The sequence below is a fragment of the Bombina bombina genome, chromosome 7 (genome assembly GCF_027579735.1).
Source record: "Bombina bombina isolate aBomBom1 chromosome 7, aBomBom1.pri, whole genome shotgun sequence".
NCBI lineage: Eukaryota > Metazoa > Chordata > Amphibia > Anura > Bombinatoridae > Bombina > Bombina bombina.
Window position 1 is genome coordinate 394,712,791 of NC_069505.1, and position 21,612 is coordinate 394,734,402.

General features: G+C 39.3%; 1 protein-coding gene across 1 annotated transcript in view; it reads right to left on the minus strand.

Annotated features, from left to right (window-relative positions):
- AMT (aminomethyltransferase) overlaps positions 1-21,612 on the minus strand; it is a 64,935-nt gene that overhangs the window by 38,977 nt on the left and 4,346 nt on the right. Inside the window, exons 2-3 of the mRNA XM_053721126.1 lie at positions 3,087-3,257; positions 2,262-2,342 (exon numbers count right to left, since the gene is read on the minus strand). Of these exons, the coding sequence (XP_053577101.1) occupies positions 2,262-2,342; positions 3,087-3,257 (252 nt within the window). The remainder of the gene's footprint in view (positions 1-2,261; positions 2,343-3,086; positions 3,258-21,612) is intronic.

The following is a 21,612-nucleotide window of genomic DNA, read 5'->3' on the forward strand; positions in this document are numbered from 1 at the left end:
TTAAGCCTGTCATTAAATCAATCTCTCCTCCTTGGAGTCTTAATTTGGTTTTGAAGGTTTTACAGGCTCCTCCGTTTGAACCTATGCATTCTTTGGACATTAAACTACTTTCTTGGAAAGTGTTGTTCCTTTTGGCCATCTCTTCCGCTAGAAGTTTCTGAATTATCTGCTCTTTCTTGTGAATCTCCTTTTCTGATTTTGCATCAGGATAAGGCAGTTTTGCGGACTTCATTTAAATTTCTATCAAACGTTGTGAATTCTAACAACATTAATAGAGAAATTGTTGTTCCTTCTTTGTGTCCTAATCCTAAGAATTCTTTGGAGAGATCCTTGCATTCTTTGGATGTGGTAAGAGCTTTGAAATATTATGTTGAAGTTACTAAAGATTTCAGGAAGACTTCTAGTCTATTTGTTATCTTTTCTGGTTCTAGGAAAGGTCAGAAAGCTTCTTCCATTTCCTTGGCATCTTGGTTAAAGCTTTTGATTCATAAGGCTTATTTGGAGTCGGGTCAGGCGCCGCCTCAGAGAATCACAGGTCATACTACTAGATCAGTCTCCACTTTGTGGGCTTTTAAGAATGAAGCTTCAGTTGATCAGATTTGCAAAGCAGCAACTTAGTCTTCTTTGCATACATTTACTAAATTCTACCATTTTGATGTATTTGCTTCTTCGGAAGCAGTTTTTGGTAGAAAAGTTCTTCAGGCAGCTGTTTCAGTTTGATTCCTCTGCTTATCTTTTATGTTTTTTTCTTTCATTTATGGGAAAAACTTATTTTTTTGGTTGTGGATTTAATTTTTTCAGCGGAAAATGGCTGTTTTTATTTTATCCCTCCCTCTCTAGTGACTCTTCTGTGGAGTTCCACATCTTGGGTATTTCTATCCCATACATCACTAGCTCATGGACTCTTGCCAATTACACGAAAGAAAACATAATTTATGTAAGAACTTACCTGATAAATTAATTTCTTTCATATTGGCAAGAGTCCATGAGACCCACCATTTTTATGGTGGTTATGATTTTTTTGTATAAAGCACAATTATTTCCAAATTCCTTTGTTGATGCTTTTTACTCCTTTATCACCCCACTTCTTGGCTATTCGTTAAAATGAATTGTGGGTGTGGTGAGGGATGTATTTATAGGCATTTTGAGGTTTGGGAAACTTTGCCCCTCCTGGTAGGATTGTATATCCCATACGTCACTAGCTCATGGACTCTTGCCAATATGAAAGAAATTAATTTATCAAGTAAGTTCTTACATAAATTATGTTTCTTTATAGGGAGTAGGTTTAAAGGGACATTCCAGCCAAAACTGGAATCCCCACGGGAACAATTCAGTTTTGAATAGAAGCATTTTTGTTATATACTATAGCGGTTTCAAAAGTGTATTTAAGTATGCACCGTGCACCAGCATTTTAAACACATCACTTGCTCAGAGAACCTAAGGTGCTTATACCATCTGGTAATAACTCAATTTGTCAATTGCTGACATGGTTAAAAGCCCCACTGGCGCTCTCAGCAGCTGCAGTATTTAAAATGCTGGTGCACTGAGATCTAGATATGCTTCACGTGCACGTGTAGAGAAAAATGCTAACACTAAAACAGTGATAACTAACTAGAAGGGTTTTTGCCAATACATGTATATTGCAAATGTTTTTCTATTCAAAGACGTAATTCATCTATGAGCATTTAAATTTTGACCGGAATCTCCCTTTAAACTGCCATAAACCAGTTTGTGATACATACATACCACTGAAGATATTTATGATTAACGATTGTTTGTGAAAAAAGAAATACATACATGAATGGTTGTATTTTTAATATTTGTGTGAACAAACAGATGTTAATGACAGCAACTGTATATATATATATATATATATATATATATATATATATATATATATATATTGCACTGCCCGGATTGAGTGATACACTATTAAGGGCCTATTGCAGGCCTGAAACATAATTTTTCCCATGGACCCAACTTAAAGTAAATTAAAAAGGGCCTTTTAAATTTTTGGAGGCTGGAAATTGTATTGATGATGTACTTCTATCAAGACTTGGCAGGTCTTTAATTCCGTCCTCCATGATTGGAAGTGCTGTTTTCCATTTTTTAGATTTAAACTAGTTTTAGAACATTTCCCATGATGCTCAACTAGACTGCAGAGTTCCTAAGCATCATGGGAAACTAGTTCCAAAATATCCTGGGTTCCAAGGTTAGCTGTCACTGGTATATACAGTAGGTTTTGCTGTATCTGGACACACCTGGTTCTCTTTTAACTCAGCAATATCGCCAACCACAAGGCTCTCAATAAACCGAATCCGGTCCTTTCCCAGAACTCTGGTCTGAAACAAGAAAATACTCTTAATTTAAGCTGTCAACAAAATATGTAGTGGCATGAAAGGCAAAGATTAATTAAAAACTAAAAATTATCCATCATAAATATTTAATTTTATTTTAGTCCACTAATAAGTCTAAAATTTTGACTGGACCTGAATTTACAATGGACAGCAATATCCAAATGGGATGTTTTTTAAACATTTTAGGATTAATGTCTTAGCAAATTCATCTTGATATATCTAATAATTGAATCACAGTGTAATGTGTTATGTCCCAGGGCTAATAAGAGAGATATGTTGTAAAGTGATTTCCCCATATGAATCTGCTGACTAGTAGTGGCGCTACATAAGGATATTCTACTCCACATAATAGTTTGACACATCCCTTCCCAGCATGGTCTTCCGAACCATAAAAAGAGTAAAACTGTGAGACACGCCCTTCCCAAGGTGTACCTGTTAACCAATAGAAGAGTAGAATTGTGACACACCCCTTCCGAAGATTTGCCTGCGAACCAACAGGAGGTCTACAGTGTGGCACGCCCATATCCAAGATGTTCAGGGTATATAACCTGCTAACCATTAGGAGAGTAGCAGCATGACACACCCCTTCCTAAAGTGTATCAATTAACCAATAGTAGTAACGCAGAGTGACACACCCCTTCTCAATGTGTAACTGCTATCCATAGTGACCTAAAATAACAAAGTGATCTTTTTGATGAGGATCATCTCTTCATGTGAATATGCTGTTACCTGCAACATGTGGGAAACATCAAACAGCGAGCAGTGCTGGCGGGTGTGCAGGTGCGAGGTGATATGGCTGTCCTTGTACTGCACCGGTAGACTCCAGCCGGCAAACTCCACCATCTTGCCTCCATGGTCTCGGTGAAAGTCATACAGAGCTGTCCGACGGAGGGCATTGGTCTGCAATAACAAAAGCGCAGTCAGTAAAAGGAGAGACACACTACAGGGAGTGCAGAATTATTAGGCAAATGAGTATTTTGACCACATCATCCTCTTTATGCATGTTGTCTTACTCCAAGCTGTATAGGCTCGAAAGCCTACTACCAATTAAGCATATTAGGTGATGTGCATCTCTGTAATGAGAATGGGTGTGGTCTAATGACATCAACACCCTATATCAGGTGTGCATAATTATTAGGCAACTTCCTTTCCTTTGGCAAAATGGGTCAAAAGAAGGACTTGACAGGCTCAGAAAAGTAAAAAATAGTGAGATATCTTGCAGAGGGATGCAGCACTCTTAAAATTGCAAAGCTTCTGAAGCGTGATCATCGAACAATCAAGCGTTTCATTCAAAATAGTCAACAGGGTCGCAAGAAGCGTGTGGAAAAACCAAGGCGCAAAATAACTGCCCATGAACTGAAAAAAGTCAAGCGTGCAGCTGCCAAGATGCCACTTGCCAGCAGTTTGGCCATATTTCAGAGCTGCAACATCACTGGAGTGCCCAAAAGCACAAGGTATGCAATACTCAGAGACATGGCCAAGGTAAGAAAGGCTGAAAGACGACCACCACTGAACAAGACACACAAGCTGAAACGTCAAGACTGGGCCAAGAAATATCTCAAGACTGATTTTTCTAAGGTTTTATGGACTGATGAAATGAGAGTGAGTCTTGATGGGCCAGATGGATGGGCCCGTGGCTGGATTGGTAAAGGGCAGAGAGCTCCAGTCCGACTCAGACGCCAGCAAGGTGGAGGTGGAGTACTGGTTTGGGCTGGTATCATCAAAGATGAGCTTGTGGGGCCTTTTCGGGTTGAGGATGGAGTCAAGCTCAACTCCCAGTCCTACTGCCAGTTTCTGGAAGACACCTTCTTCAAGCAGTGGTACAGGAAGAAGTCTGCATCCTTCAAGAAAAACATGATTTTCATGCAGTACAATGCTCCATCACATGCGTCCAAGTACTCCACAGCGTGGCTGGCAAGAAAGGGTATAAAAAGAAGAAAATCTAATGACATGGCCTCCTTGTTCACCTGATCTGAACCCCATTGAGAACCTGTGGTTCATCATCAAATGTGAGATTTACAAGGAGGGAAAACAGTACACCTCTCTGAACAGTGTCTGGGAGGCTGTGGTTGCTGCTGCACGCAATGTTGATGGTGAACAGATCAAAACACTGACAAAATCCATGGATGGCAGGCTTTTAAGTGTCCTTGCAAAGAAAGGTGGCTATATTGGTCACTGATTTGTTTTTGTTTTGTTTTTGAATGTCAGAAATGTATATTTGTGAATGTTGAGATGTTATATTGGTTTCACTGGTAAAAATAAATAATTGAAATGGGTATATATTTGTTTTTTGTTAAGTTGCCTAATAATTATGCACAGTAATAGTCACCTGCACACACAGATATCCCCCTAAAATAGCTATAACTAAAAACAAACTAAAAACTACTTCCAAAACTATTCAGCTTTGATATTAATGAGTTTTTTGGGTTCATTGAGAACATGGTTGTTCAATAATAAAATGAATCCTCAAAAATACAACTTGCCTAATAATTCTGCACTCCCTGTATAGCTCATTGTGTCTCAGGTGTATTAAAGAATAGTCTATATAAAGGCACAAAAAAACATTTCTCCTCTCAAGTACATACTATAAGTATACACATTAATGAATACCCAAAGTAACCCACTGATAAACCCAACTGCACAGTGCCTGTGCCCCCTTCAGCACCTCACACTGTTTCCTCCTCACTCGGCTGCACAGGGCCGGCCAACCCGCCACTCGGGTTGGCCGGCCCATGTTAGTAAAATGTTAAAGGCTTCCTTTGCCTCAACACATTACAAATATGGAGCAGAAAAGTAGTGAGGGGCAGTCAAGGTGGTCAGATCATTACTTATATTGTTACTTTACTTGTGTTACTGGCAGCCAAGGGGTAAAATAACTGCTCAGTTAACAATATGCATGGTGTGATCAAGAGTGAGGGCTAAAGGTAGAAATTTTGGGGGGCATTATGTAACCCCAGAGACTATTGTGCTCAGTCACTGACAAATTAGTATTTTTGTGGTGAACAGCTGGTAACCCTATCAAGGGGTGAATACTGCAGAGAAAAAAACCTTCAGCAAATCCTTGACAACTAATAAGATTATGCACTTACTAAGAACAGGAGTTACAACATTCACCAAAAAGAAAGAAAGAATAAGGTTGTGCAATTTCTAAGCAAGTCTAAATACTCAATTTACTTGTATTGAGAAATGTGCTTCATTGTCTTAGTATCCTTTGTTGAAAAGCATACCTAGGTAGACACAGCAGCAATGCACTATTCTAGTTGCAGTCTAGTAGTGATCACATGTATTTTAAAGCATCATGTGATAATCTGTGGCTCTTAAAATCTATCCTTTAGCTTTACGCTGCTTTTAGAAATAGAAACAGCTTGCTATAGTGTGTTTAATGACTATAGATAGCCATTTCACAAAACCGTGACTGCTTAACCCCTTAGTGACCAGACCATTTTTCAATTTTCTTACCGTTTAAGGACCAGGGCTGTTTTTACATTTCTGCGGTATTTGTGTTTAGCTGTAATTTCCTCTCACTCATTTACTGTACCCACACATATTATATAGCGTTTTTCTCGCCAGTAAATGGACTTTCGAAAGATAACATTTTGATTGTATCATAATTTACTATAACATTTTTTTATAAAATATGAGTGGGGGAAAAAAAAAATGGAAAAAACACACTTTTTTAAACTTTGACCCCCAAAATCTGTTACACATCTACAACCACCAAAAAACACTCATGCTAAATAGTTTCTAAATTTTGTCCCGAGGTTAGAAATACCCAATGTTTACATGTTCTTTGCCTTTTTTGCAAGTTATAGGGCAATAAGTACAAGTAGCACTTTGCTATTTCCAAAACATTTTTTTTTCTCAAAATTAGCGATAGTTGTTCTGGATATGCTGCATTATTATAAATTTATGTAATAAAGGAACTTTTTAACTACCAACACAGGAGACGATATCCTTTTCTTTTTTACGATAGTTATATTGTAACACTGTTATCTGTCAGGAATCCCTGAATATCCCTTGACATTTATATATTTTTTTTTTAGTAGACAACCCAAAGTATTGATCTAGGCCCATTTTGATATTTCATGCCACTATTTCACCACCAAATGCGATCAAATAAAAAAAAAAAAAATTGTTCACTTTTTCACAAACTTTAGGTTTCTCACTGAAACTATTTACAAACAGCTTGTGCAATTATGGCACAGATGGTTGTAAATGCTTCTCTGGGATCCCCTTTGTTTAGAAATAGACATATATGGCTATGGCATTGCTTTTTGGTAATTAGAAGGCCGCTAAATGCCGCTGCGCACCACACGTGTATTATGCCCAGCAGTTAAGGGGTTAATTAGGGAGCGTGTAGGGTGAATGTTAGCTTTAGTGTAGAGATCAGCCTCCCACCTGACACATCCCACTCCCTGACCCCCTCAGCTCTCTTCCCTCCCCCACCTCACAATTGTCACCGCCATCTTAAGTACTGGCAGAAAGTCTTTCAGTACTAAAATAAAAAGCTTTTTTTTTTTTTTAAATCTTTATTCTGAAGTGTTGGATCCCCCCCATACACCTTTTTGCCGCCATCTTGGGTACTGGCAGCTGTTTGCCAATACCCAGTTTGCCAAAAAAAAAAAGTGTTTTTTTTATTTTTACATGCACTATAAAACATTTTCTGTAGTGTAGCTGCTCCCCCCCTCAATACCCTACACCCCTCCCAGATCCCTTGCCCAACATTTATTCTCCCCCTCCCTCTCCCTCCTTCCCATACATTTACAATGCATTGGTGGGTAAAAAAAAGGGTATTGCAGTGATGCCTCAATATCGAGGCACCACTGCAATACCCTGGAAGCGATCACCATCGCTTCCAACGCTTGAAACCGCAGAGAGCATGTCAGGCACGTCCTTAACTGTATTTTTTTGTAGGACATGCCGGATACATCCTTGGTCATTAAGGTGTTAAAGGGATAGAAAAGTAAAAATTAAACTTGCATGATTCAGATAGAGCATGTCATTTTAAGACACTTAAATTCACTTCTATTTTCAAATGTGATTTGTTCTCTTTTTATCCCTTGTTGAAAAAGAACATGCACATATCCTACACTAGCAGTTGTTAAAAGTAGCTGCAGATTGGTGCCTGCACACATTTATGTCTTGTGATTGGCTAACTAGATGTGTTCAGCAAACACATGACCTGACCTGGGCTAGTAATTTCACTTGTGCTCCCAGACCAGTCAGCAAGACTCATAGCACACACTGGTTTGCAGAAAATACTGCAATCATCTGCAGTTTAGTGCGCCATCTAGAGGAGACAGATCATATTACCAACCATTTGCTTTAAAGGGCCATTAAACATAGAATATAATGTTATATAATTATGCTCATAGTGCAGAATTATATAACATTATATTAGTGCTAGCTTTATAGAACCTAATATTGCCTGTGAGCTGAACTGAGTGTAATGGTGCGATTGGGCCGGGCTGTGACTAGACAGCTGGCCAGATGCGCTCTGTGTAAAAAACAGACCCGCTCAGTAGAGCACAGAGAGCGGGTCTGGAAAACACTTTTTCTTTTACAAAGATACGACGAGTCCACAGATTTCATCCTTGCTTATGGGATTTATCCTCCTGCTTAAAGGAAGTGGCAAAGAGCACCACAGCAGAGCTGTATATATAGCTCCTCCCTTCCCTCCACCTCCAGTCATTCTCTTTGCCTGTGTTAGTGATAGGAAGAGGTAAAGTGAGGTGTTAGTTTAGATTCTTCAATCAAGAGTTTTTTATTTTTCAAATGGTGCCTATGTGCCAATTCTGGAACAGGGGCAGGGGTTTTACTCAAATCTTTTTGTAGTTCCCAAAAAGGAGGGAACATTCAGACCCATTTTAGACCTCAAAAGTCTAAACCAGTTTCTAAGGGTCCCATCCTTCAAGATGGAGACTATCCAAACTATTCTTCCATTGATCCAGGAGGGTCAATATATGACTACCGTGGATTTAAAGGATGCAAACCTTCACATTCCAATCCACAGAGATCATCACCAGTTTCTAAGATTTGCCTTTATGGACAAACATTTTCAGTTCGTGGCTCTTCCCTTCGGACTGGCCACGGCTCCCAGGATCTTCACGAAGGTTCTGGGGTCTTTGCTTGCGGTTCTCAGACCGCAGGGCATTGCTGTGGCGCCTTATCTGGACGATATTCTGATCCAGGCGCCGTCTTACCAACTAGCAAAGTCTCATACCGACATAGTTCTGTCCTTCCTAAGGACTCACGGGAGATTTTCAGACTCCTAACCAAGCCCCAAAGTTTTTGATGTATACTGATGTATACAGACTTCAGACTGCTTCTGTTTGTATAATGGGTTTTTTCATATGCAGGGGAGGGGGGGGGAGGAGGTTCTGCTATCAGCCCCTTTTCTGTGGGTGTCCCAGGCTTATCTCATTAACGGTGTTAAATTGGGAGCTGCTAAGTAAGTTTTTAAAATGTTTTACACTGGATTTTTATATCAGTATCTGTGCATATTCTTTATAGTAGTGTCTATTACATGCAGTTATATCAAAATGGGTGTATACTGACCCTTTAAGTAATGATATATCTAAAAAAAAAAAAAAAAAAAAAAAAAAAAAAAAAAAGGGTGCTAAACTCACTCTCTGTGCCGTTGCACAGCGCTAAACTCAGCGGGCTCCGGCTGCCCACAGCACATCGCTCTTCCTCAATGAGGTGACGTTTGCATCTCTGAACCAATAGCCGTGCGTGTCAACTGACAGTGTTCTGTATGCACGCACGGCTATTGGTTCAGAGATGCAAGCGGCACCTCATTGGTAGAAGAGCGATGTGCCATGGGCGGCCGGAGCCGCTGAATTTAGCGCTGTGCAACATCACAGAAAGGGTGGGGTTTTTTTACATATCACTTAAAGGGACACTGAACCCAATTTTTTTCTTTCGGGATTCAGATAGAAGAGCATGCAATTTTTAAGCAACTTTCTAATTTACTCCTATTATCAATTTTTATTCGTTCTCTTGCTATCTTTATTTAAAAAAGAAGGCATCTAAGCTAAGGAGCCAGTCAATTTTTGGTTCAGACCCTGGACAGCACTTGTTTATTGGTGGGTGAATTTATCCACCAATCAGCAAGAACAACCCAGGTTGTTCACCAAAAATGGGCCGGCATCTAAACTTACATTGCTTTTCAAAAAGATACCAAGAGAATGAGGAAAATTTGATAATAGGAGTAAATTAGAAAGTTGCTTAAAATTGCATGCTCTATCTGAATCACAAAAGAAAACATTTGGGTTCAGTGTCCCTTTAAACTCTACTTGATTTTTAGAGATGGCAAATCCTAGCGTTTGTTATGTGCTTGGATTTACCATCACTTTAATTTCAAACATGAGGTTTTTTTTGTTTTTTTCTAACTCCTCTTTTCGAATCAATATTATACTAATTTAATAATTACTTTTGATAAGATGTATTATTTTACATTGGTGTAAATCTGTAGTGATCCTGAGAGCTCACTAATTGTGTAGCACATTTCTTCACCTTTTTTTTTTTTTTTAAATGTTTTATATTTTGTAAACTAACTTTCTAGGTTTTAACATTTTTAACAGGTTTTGTTACTAGAGCTTCCCAAGACGTTTTTAAATAGAACTGTTCTTCAAACCCTTGGAATGGAGAAAGAGGTAAGTTATTTTATTTACCACCTGTTTTAGGTTAAACTCTTTTTAAACTTGTGTTTTGTAATAAAAGTACTTTAGTAAAGCGGTCTAAACCGCTACAGGACCTAAATTAAATCCCCTCATTCTCTGATTATCATTTATTAGTATATTTGCATAATCCTATTTATATAATTTCTTTACTGCAATTTTTAATTAGTCCACATATATTATTCTATATTAACAATACTGTCTATTAAAGTAAACTAGCTTACTTAGTTTCAAACATGAGGAGTTTTATTTTATTAAACTCCTCTTTTGGAATCAATATTATATGAATTTCAAAAGATTTTTTATTTTACATTGGTGTAAATCTGTAGTGATCCTGAGACGTCACTAATTGTGTAGCAAATTTCTTCACCCTATTTTTTATATCTTATATTTTGTAAACCAATTTTATATATTTTTAAAACAGGTCTTTTATATTTTAATAATTTGTATACAGGTCTCTTTACTCGAGCTTTCCAGGATGTTTTCAATTTTACTGTTCATCCAACCCTTGGAATGGAGGAAGAGGTAAGTTATTTTATTTACCACCTGTTTTGGATTAAACCCTTTTTCTTATAAAAGGTGGTGAGAGTCCACGAGTCATCACATGTTTGGATTATAAACTCCAGTCCATTAGGAAGCAGCAAAAATGTCCAACATACCAGGAGCTTTAAATACTCTCCCACCTGCCTGTACAACTCAGTCTTATTTTTTTACATCCACAGGAGAAGGTAAAAAGTGAAGTGTTCTTCAGTGAAGATGTTGACAGGGATTCTTAGACCCATTGTCCCCTCGCACAGTTAGAATAGTACAGGAGTACAAGGGCAGTGAGAGTAATTCTCCCTTTGGAGCTTGTCACTAGCCTGCCTCAGGTGTTGCTGGGATTTATTCATCAGCCTCCTCTGTTGGCCTTTTAACATACTCCTGAACAGATCCTAGGTTAGTTCTTTACTAACCAGTATAGGCTACTCTGCTGAATGCAGATTTACTGCAGGTGGGCATAGGTGGTGGAGTGACTGTTAACAGGTAGGGGAGGAGGAGCACTGCTAAAGCCCACAAGCTTTTGGTATGTATAATGTTAATTTTACACATAGCTTTGGGACAATACACACATATGATTTTCACTCTACAGGTGTATAGCTTAGAGTCACTCCTAGGTACTGTCTCTGTGTTATAGGTGTGCTGAATAACAGACAAATGATAAAGAAGTTGTATCTACATAGACACATACAGAATTTTATATATATATATATATATATATATATATATATATATAATATATATATATATATATATATATATATATATATATATATATATATATATATATATATAATTATTTAAAAAGGAACACTAAACCCAATTTATTTCCCGATTCGGATAGAGCATGCAATTTTAAGCAACTTTCTACTTTACTCCTATTATCAATTGTTCTTTGTTCATTTGGTATCTTTATTTAAAAATCAGGAATGAAAGACTTGCCGATTAGTGGCTAAATGTAGCCACCAATTAGCAAACGCTATCCATGGTGCTGAACAATGAATGGGCGGCTCCTAAGTTTTCATTGCTGCTTTTTCAAATAACGATACAAAGAGAATGAAGAAAAATTAATAGGAGCAAATTAGAAAGTTGCTTAAAATTGCATGCTCTATCCGAATCATAAAAGAAAAAAAAACAATTGAGTTTAGTATCCCTTTAATGGTTTTGTTTACATTTTTCAAACAAAAGCTTTAAAAAATACAACATATTAGCTAACATGCAATCGATGCAAAGTGATGCATAACTTGATGAACAGAAAAATACGATACATCTATATAAGACCCATATATATGCTGTAACAATCTATTATACAGGTGGCCCTCAATTTACAACGGTTCAATTTGCACCGTTTCAGAATAACAACCTTTTTTTTCAGTCATGTGACTGCTATTGAAAAGCATTGAGAAGCAGTGCATTGATTAAAAAACCCAGTAGGTGGAGCTGTCCACTTGAGTTGCAGCAAAGATATGCAAGCCAAGCAAGCTGAAATTAATCAGTTTAACCAGACCTGAGCTATTGAGCAGATTTCAAAGCAACAAGATTGTCCTGTCTATAAATCAGTCCAGATTGGAATGCATAGAAAGAACTGTTTGCAGAATAATGCAAGTAAAGTCTGTGTTATGTGATTATTTTATTAGGTTTATAATGCAGTTTAGCAAATGTTTTTGTTCATTTAACTTAGTTTAATTATATATTCTGTGTTGTGTGATTATTTTATTAGGTTTATAATGCTGTTTAGCATGTAAAGTCTTCATTTCAAAGCTTTAAAAATAATGTATTAGATGTTACTTATGACAATTTTGAGAGTGGCCTGGAACCTAACTCCCTCACTTCCCATTGACTTACATTATAAACTGGGTTTCAATTTACAACCATTCCTTCTGGAACCTAACCCCAGCGTAAACTGAGGGCTACCTGTATTTATACGACTATGAAACATAGCTGTGAAACAAAAGAAAAAAAAAGTTTCAATAAGACCCGTCTATCCTTATAGATTAAAAAGACGCAGCAATTGCTGAGGTGGTGCAAAGTATGCATTATTCAATGTTTTCACTTGAGAATACATAAAATGGTTAGAAAAACCCATCAATAACTATTAGAACTGAAAAAGGAGGAGTAAACGCAGAGTCAGAGATGAAGAGAGAAAGGAAACCAGAAAGATGGGGAAAAAAAAATAAGAATATATAATGACGTTTCACAAGATCTGTGTGATAGAGGAGCTTATAGAATATAAAATCATATTTGTGCTTGTAATGTTTCCCAATAAAATGTAATATCTTATAACATGGTCAATTAGTTTTTTTTTTAAAGGTATCCATATTCTTCAAGAACCATTAAAGTGAAGGTAAAGTTATTGTAACCAGCAATTGTTTTTATGTTGCTTTTATTAACCGAAATGTAGTCGCTAGGTTTTTTATTAATAAAAAATTATCTATTTTGTTCAATTTATAACTTTATTTCTCCTACCGTTCCTTAAATAATCTCCTCCCACGCTCCATTTCCTAGTTTAGGACACACTGACATATAGAGCGGTCCCACCCGCTCTATACGTGTTTAGCATACTCGTGCACATCGAGCACGGATTAACCGCGCATGCGCATCATTTATGGACCGGCAGCTCCTTCAATGACTAAAACCCAAAATTTATAATGCGCATGCGCGAAACGAGGACGCGCGCGCTTGCAAATTGCAGAGGATAAATAGTCACGCATGCGCAGGTAAACCAGGATGTTTATGACGCAATTTGACGGCCGCCTAACGGCCAGAAAATCAATTGGATCTAAGAGGCACGTGATAGTAATTTAGAAAAAAAAATAAATGTATGGGTTGTTTATAGGAAAGCCGATTCGATTAGAAAAACATAAGATATCACAGGTAATTTATGTTTTATAAAAAATTGATGAATTAAACTTATATTTATTTGGCATCATATCTCTAATTATTTGTAATTAGGCGTTTGACTTTACCTTCGCTTTAATTCATGCATTCTCTGTTTTCATTCAGTTAAACTGGGGGTTGAAGTCAGCTTCCAATGCCATGTGATAAGGGACCATACGCTATTTAGGCTAATCTGGAGATGGGCTAATCTAAGTTTACTACAATGTTTAGGGTTATCATTGTGTGAGTGAGAATGAGGCTCCCATAAGGTTTTAAAAAAAACAAACATTTCTATAGATTCCCATAAGCTACACAAAAGGGGGCACGGCCACCAGATGGTGCCTTTTTCTCCACAATCTCTACAACATGGGGGGGGGGAGAAGATCTTGGGAATATAAATTTAAGAATGCGGTACTCACCCTGTTGGCGGCTCCTCACTGCCCTCCATAACATTGGGGATCCGGTTATGCCTATTCAAAACAACTGCTTTGAAATACAACCAAACTCCAGCGTTCTAGCTGGCTGTGGCTGATTACGCCACTGTCCGAAAAAGTGCACGTCTCTATTTTGTGGCTTAGCATGCATACAGGGCAACGGTAAAGGAGTTAGAAGTAAAATCCCCAAGCACAAATGTGAAAAGGAGACCCATAGTTTCTATGATAGGTTCTCTATTTGAGAACCTAACTGGGTAGACTCATTCCTACAGCCATTGGTTTATAAGGTCCCCTCATATCTTAGGGATACAAAACATCTTTTGAGAGTGTTGGAGGATTCAACCTGGCGGGAAGCTATGGGGTGGCGAACGGTGGATGTTGCTTTCCTGTATTCGACCATTCCACATGACAAGGGAATAGAAGCCATTGGAAGAATGATGGATCTGTTCAGTGATATTCCCCAGAATTCAAACAGTACCTCCTGAGGGTATTACAATTCTTACTTTCCCATATTTACTTTGAGTTTGAGGGGGTGTTTTATCTACAGAGACATAGACAGATATGGGGGCAAAAGTTGCCCGTGCTTACGTCAACCTGTTCATGGGTTGGTGGGAGCTGTCCCACGCCTATTCAGATGGGAACAGGTTCCGATAGATACATAGATGGCCAGCTCTTTGTATGGTCAGGCTCACAGAAATTGAGTGAAGATTAGTCAGCTATTTAAATAATAATAAAGTAGGTCTTGAATTTACTTAATCTTTTGATGAGGTATAGATGCCATATTTGGATGTGATGTCAAAGGAGATTCTATTAAGGAGAGGGCTACTACTACTACTCTATATAGTAAGCCCATTACAGTCAATGCCATGCTACATGCAAGCAGCTGTCATCTGAGTCACAGTAGCTATGGCATAGCCAAAAGACAATCTTTACAACTGAGACACGATTGATGATGATGTTTTGCAGGAGAGCAGGGCATTGAGCCTGAGATTTTATAGGAAACAAAGGAGGGATAAAAAAATTGCCCATTATAGTGGCAGATGATGGTTTGAAGGATCTGGTCATAGATGGTTACAATTTTGTGTCAAGATGAAATACAACCCTAGGAAATATAGTTTCCCTGAGTGCTTTAAAGAAGCCAAGGAGGACAAATGGCTGGTTAATATGAAAGGGACACTACACTAAAGCATGTAAGGCTTGTGATATACTAGTGTAGGGAAGACCTTCCAGTCAGGTGTTACGCAGAGTGTTCAACCACAACTGTGGTACAAACGACAGATCTGAAAATGTTATTTGTGCCATTAGATGATCAATTTGTAACCAACAGTACGTGGGTTACACGTCAAGAGAAGTGAGTGTACGCATCAGAGAGCATTTAATGGGACAGTGAACACCAATTTTCATATAACTGCATGCAATAGACACTACTATAAAGAATATGCACAGATACTGATCTAAAAATCCAGTATAAAACCTTTTAAAAACTTACTTAGAAGCTCCCAGTTTAGCACTCCTCTCTCCCCTGCATCTGAAAAGACAGATTACACAAATAGGAGTCTGTTGACCTGGGTCTACATCTGATACTTTGGGGCTTGGTTAGGAGTCTGAAAATCAGCACAATGTTATTAAAAAAATAAGCAAAACTATACATTGTTACAAAAACACTCCCAGATGGGCTATATAAATGGATAATCTAAAAAACATTTATACCAATGCTCGACAAATCCGGGCACCTAGGCGCCATTGGCTCCTTGAAATTAACCCCTGGAAATGGGAGAGGAGAAAAATTGATAATAGAAGTAAATTTGAAAGTTGTTTAAAACTGCATGCTCTATCTGAATCCAAAATGAAAAATGTTTAAACTTTAAATAGGGAAGGATTCATGTTGATATTTAGCACTACTGACTTGATTTTTAATAAGAAAATTTGGAAGTTTGACAAATTCTTGGAATTCTTGTACTGGGGTGGTAAAGGGTGACGTAAGAGTAAAGAGGACATTGTTCCCCAAATAAAATTATCTTGTAGTAATTAGTACCTATAGACACGCCCTTGACATGTTGCTATTTTTCTTTTTATGTGTGTTAAGGGGATGCTTCTTTATCTTTAGTCTATTTTTCTATATGATTCTTGGAATCCAGCACTGACAACCCAGTGCATTACTGGCTGATAAAGTAGAATTTGGTATTTTTCACCATTCCCTTACTTATTATTTGTGTGCTCACTAACAGGTTATTATAGCGTGGGGCTTGATTTTTATTAGGATCTGTCATGGGCACCGTGCTGCAAGAGTTAAACCCCTACCCCCTACTACCTCACCCCTGTTTCTCAGAGGACTTGGGCTCCTCAGAGCCACTGCGATCTCTAGGAATCTTTGTTTGCTTGTTTTAGGGTTCCTACTTGGTCATAGAAGAGCTGGTCTCTGACCGGAAAAACCTTCCTAGGCTGGCCAAGCTCCTGGAACTCCCGGTTGGCCACCTCATAACAGACACCCGCCTAACCCCTTTTTGGCTGGCCGGGCTCCTGGAACTCCTGGTCGGCCACAGAACAGCAGGACACCCGCTAACTTTGCCCCTGGTCGTCCCAGCGGCCCTTTGCCCCAGAGTTTAGCTGTTTTGGGGATGGGTAGCTCATAGGGAGGATAAAGGGTGGTAGAATTGCCAGAGGGGAGCTACTTTGGAATCTGGGGGTTTGGACACCCCTACCCCCCAATCTTTAAAAGGGCTGTAACTCCGGTCCCCAATCATGCCGCTTTTTGGACTGTGGCATCTGGGGACCGAGAGCTTTAAAATGACACCCTGGAAGTGCCGCCGCTCCACCGGGATCACCCCGAAACCGCCGCCCCTAGGTACTGGGGCTCTGTGGTACTGTGGCTGCTATGGAGGCGCGGGGAAATTGTGGGATTGTCCTTTGTCTTGTGAATTTGGCCTTTGCTAGTTGAGGCCAAGCTCTGAGAGCATTGAATATCGCTCTCAGTTCCAGAATGTTTATTGGGAGAAGAGACTCTTCCCGAGACCATAGACCCTGAGCTTTCAGGGATTCCCAGACCGCACCCCAGCCCACTAGACTGGCGTCGGTCGTGACAATGACCCACTCTGGCCTGCGGAAGCTCATTCCCTGGGACAGATGGTCCAGGGTCAGCCACCAACGGAGTGAATCTCTGGTCTTTTGATCTACTTGAATCATTGGAGACAAGTCTGTATAATCCCCATTCCACTGTTTGAGCATGCACAGTTGTAATGGTCTTAGATGAATTCGTGCAAAAGGAACTATGTCCATTGTTGCAACCATCAATCCTATTACTTCCATGCACTGCGCTATGGAAGGACGAGGAACAGAATGAAGCACTTGACAAGAGCTTAGAAGTTTTGATTTTCTGACCTCTGTCAGAAAAATCCTAATTTCTAAGGAATCTATTATTGTTCCCAAGAAGGGAACTCTTGTTGACGGGGACAGAGAACTCTTTTCTTTGTTCACCTTCCATCCGTGAGATGTGAGAAAGGCTAGAACGATGTCCGTATGAGCCTTTGCCTTTGACAGGGACGACGCTTGTATTAGAATGTCGTCCAAGTAAGGTACTACTGCAATGCCCCTTGGTCTTAGAACCGCTAGAAGGGACCCTAGCACCTTTGTGAAAATCCTTGGAGCAGTGGCTAATCCGAATGGAAGAGCCACAAACTGGTAATGTTTGTCCAGAAAAGCGAACCTTAGGAACTGATGATGTTCCTTGTGGATAGGGATATGTAGGTACGCATCCTTTAGATCCACGGTAGTCATAAATTGACTTTTCTGGATGGTGGGTAGAATCGTTCGAATAGTTTCCATTTTGAACGATGGTACCCTGAGAAATTTGTTTAGGATCTTCAAATCCAAAATTGGTCTGAACGTTCCCTCTTTTTTGGGAACTGCAAACAGATTGGAATAAAAACCCATTCCTTGTTCCTTTATTGGAACTGGGTGTATCACTCCCATCTTTAACAGGTCTTCTACACAATGTAAGAATGCCTGTCTCTTTATTTGGTTTGAGGATAAGTGAGACTTGTGGAACCTTCCCCTTGGGGGTAGTTCCTTGAATTCCAGGAGATAACCTTGAGAAACTATTTCTAGCGCCCAAGGATCCTGAACATCTCTTGCCCAAGCCTGAGCAAAGAGAGAGAGTCTGCCCCCCACCAGATCCGGTCCCGGATCGGGGGCTACTCCTTCATGCTGTCTTGTTAGCAGTGGCAGGTTTCTTGGCCTGCTTACCTTTGTTCCAGCCTTGCATTGGTTTCCAGGCTGGTTTGGGTTGTGAGACATTACCCTCTTGCTTAGAGGATGGAGAATTAGAGGCTGGTCCATTTCTGCGAAAGGGACGAAAATTAGGCTTATTTTTAGCCTTAAAAGACCTATCCTGTGGAAGGGCGTGGCCCTTTCCCCCAGTGATGTCTGAAATAATCTCTTTCAAATCAGGTCCAAATAAAGTTTTACCTTTGAAAGGAATGTTAAGTAATTTTGTCTTGGATGACACATCCGCTGACCAAGACTTTAGCCAAAGCGCTCTGCGCGCCACAATAGCAAACCCTGAATTTTTTGCCGCTAATTTTTCTAATTGCAAAGCGGCATCTAAAATAAAAGAGTTAGCCAATTTAAGTGCGTGAACTCTGTCCATAACCTCCTCATATGGAGTTTCTCTACTGAGCGACTTTTCTAGTTCCTCGAACCAGAACCACGCTGCCGTAGTGACAGGAACAATGCATGAAATTGGTTGTAGAAGGTAGCCTTGCTGTACAAAAATCTTTTTAAGCAAACCTTCCAATTTTTTATCCATAGGATCTTTGAAAGCACAACTATCTTCGATAGGAATAGTAGTGCGTTTGTTTAGAGTAGAAACTGCCCCCTCGACCTTGGGGACTGTCTGCCATAAGTCCTTTCTGGGGTCGACCATAGGAAATAATTTCTTAAATATAGGGGGAGGAACAAAAGGTATGCCGGGCTTTTCCCACTCTTTATTTACTATGTCCGCCACCCGCTTGGGTATAGGAAAAGCGTCGGGGGGCACCGGAACCTCTAGGAACCTGTCCATCTTGCATAATTTCTCTGGAATGACCAAATTGTCACAATCATCCAGAGTAGATAACACCTCCTTAAGCAGTGCGCGGAGATGTTCTAATTTAAATTTAAATGTCACAACATCAGATTCAGCTTGATGAGAAATTTTTCCTGAATCTGAAATTTCTCCCTCAGACAAAACCTCCCTCATGGCCCCTTCAGATTGGTGTGAGGGTATGACAGAACAATTATCATCAGCGTCCTCTTGCTCTTCAGTGTTTAAAACAGAGCAATCGCGCTTTCTCTGATAAGTAGGCATTTTGGATAAAAGATTTGCTATGGAGTTATCCATTACAGCCGTTAATTGTTGCATGGTAATAAGTATTGGCGCACTAGATGTACTAGGGGCCTCCTGCATGGGCAAAACTGGTGTAGACACAGTAGGAGATGATGTAGTATCATGTTTACTCCCCTCATTTGAGGAATCATCTTGGGCAATATCATTATTTGTGGCAGTACTGTCCTTACTTTGTTTGGACGCTATGGCACAATTATCACATAAATTTAAATGGGGAGACACATTGGCTTTCATACATATAGAATATAGCTTATCTGAAGGTATAGACATGTTAAACAGGCTTAAACTTGTCAACAAAGCACAAAAAACGTTTTAAAATAAAACCGTTACTGTCACTTTAAATTTCAAACAGAAAACAAAAAAAAATTTTCACCACAGTGTCTTAAAGCCTTAAAAGTATTGCACACCAAATTTCAGAGCTTTAACCCTTAAAATAACGGAACCGGAGCCGTTTTTCAATTTAACCCCTATACAGTCCCAGATACAGTCTTTGCTAAGACCCAACCAAGCCCTGAGGGGAATACGATACCAAATGACGCCTTCTAAAAGCTTTTTCAGAGATTCTTAGATCCACACACATGCATCTGCATGCCCTGTTCTCAAAAAACAACTGCGCATTAATGGCGCGAAAATGAGGCTCAGTCTATGACTAGAAAGGCCCCCTGACTGAAAAAGGTGTCCAATACAGTGCCTGCCGTTTTATAAACGTTCCCCAAGATTATAAATGTCAATTGTTAGCCTAAATTTGAATAATATGCACAAATAAAGCAATCGATTTAGCCCATAAAAATGTCTACCAGTTTTTTAGCCCATAATAAGCCCTTTATTCTGTTTGTTTTTGACTAAGAAAATTGCTTACCGGTCCCCATGAGGGGAAATGACAGCCTTCCAGCATTACACAGTCTTGTTAGAAATATGGCTAGTCATACCTTAAGCAGAAAAGTCTGCTAACTGTTTCCCCCAACTGAAGTTACTTCATCTCAACAGTCCTATGTGGAAACAGCAACCGATTTTAGTTACTGTCTGCTAAAATCATCTTCCTCTTACAAACAGAAATCTTCATCCTTTTCTGTTTCAGAGTAAATAGTACATACCAGCACTATTTTAAAATAACAAACACTTGATAGAAGAATAAAAACTACATTTAAACACCAAAAAACTCTTAACCATCTCCGTGGAGATGTTGCCTGTGCAACGGCAAAGAGAATGACTGGGGTGGGCGGAGCCTAGGAGGGATCATGTGACCAGCTTTGCTGGGACTCTTTGCCATTTCCTGTTGGGGAAGAGAATATCCCACAAGTAAGGATGACGACGTGGACCGGACACACCAATGTTGGAGAAAAAGAGTTCTTCTTTGTTCCACCTAAATGCTAGTTGTCTAGTTATTTGGGTGGGGATTGCTGAAATCCCTTTCTCTCTGCTACATAGCGGCTGGTTCCAGGTGTTGGAAGATCGTTTCGGTGGAGCTACCCAGTCAGGGTAGCAGGGGATCCATCACAGGATCTTAGCCTTAAATGTGCTTCATACTGTGCTTATTTAACTTGACATTTTACTTTCATGCTAGGTTTACAGTGTGCACAGTACATAAATGCAATTTAAAAAAAGCACAATCCAGGCACCAGATTTGTGGTAATGACACTATAGAGACAATGTAACCACCTATATACTACTTTTTCACATGTAAAACATTTTAATAAAAAGGGACATTAAACAATAAATATATTTTATAATCATAGTATTGGGGTTATTCCCCACCTCCTTCTAGTCATAGGTGCTGCCATGTTGAAATTTAGCTTTCAATACATTGCAGTGCTAATTTATTTGCACATGTGCAGTAACTATCCTTCAGATACCTGCAGTATAATCCGATTCCAAAATAGCAGCATTCATGATTAGTGGGGAGTGAAAGAAATGTATTTACTGATTAATGTCCCTTTAAGTACTGTGGGTAAGCAAGTGACTTGTGGGTATAGCAAAAGAACGTTGGATCGGGAGCTAAGAAATCTTGCACTAGCTCTGTGCAAGTCACAGCATGTCACGCAGCCATTGAGAAAGTTGGGAGAGCAGTGTTCTATCTGCAGTTGCCAAGTAACAGTAGGAAGGAAGAATGCTAGGAGACACTGCAGAAGACCCGAGAGCTGTGACCTCTCCCTCATGACCCCCCTCTTACACAAAATGGAAACAGTATCTGATTTTAGAGCTTGCTCAGGATTATATCTGAGCCACCATCTCATCCAGTGAGTGTTAGAGCACAGTAACTCCTTTCTTCCATAAGAACTTGTAGGTGCAGTGACTAAGACAGGTCATGAAACAAGAGTTGTCCACTTGCAGAAGGTGAAACA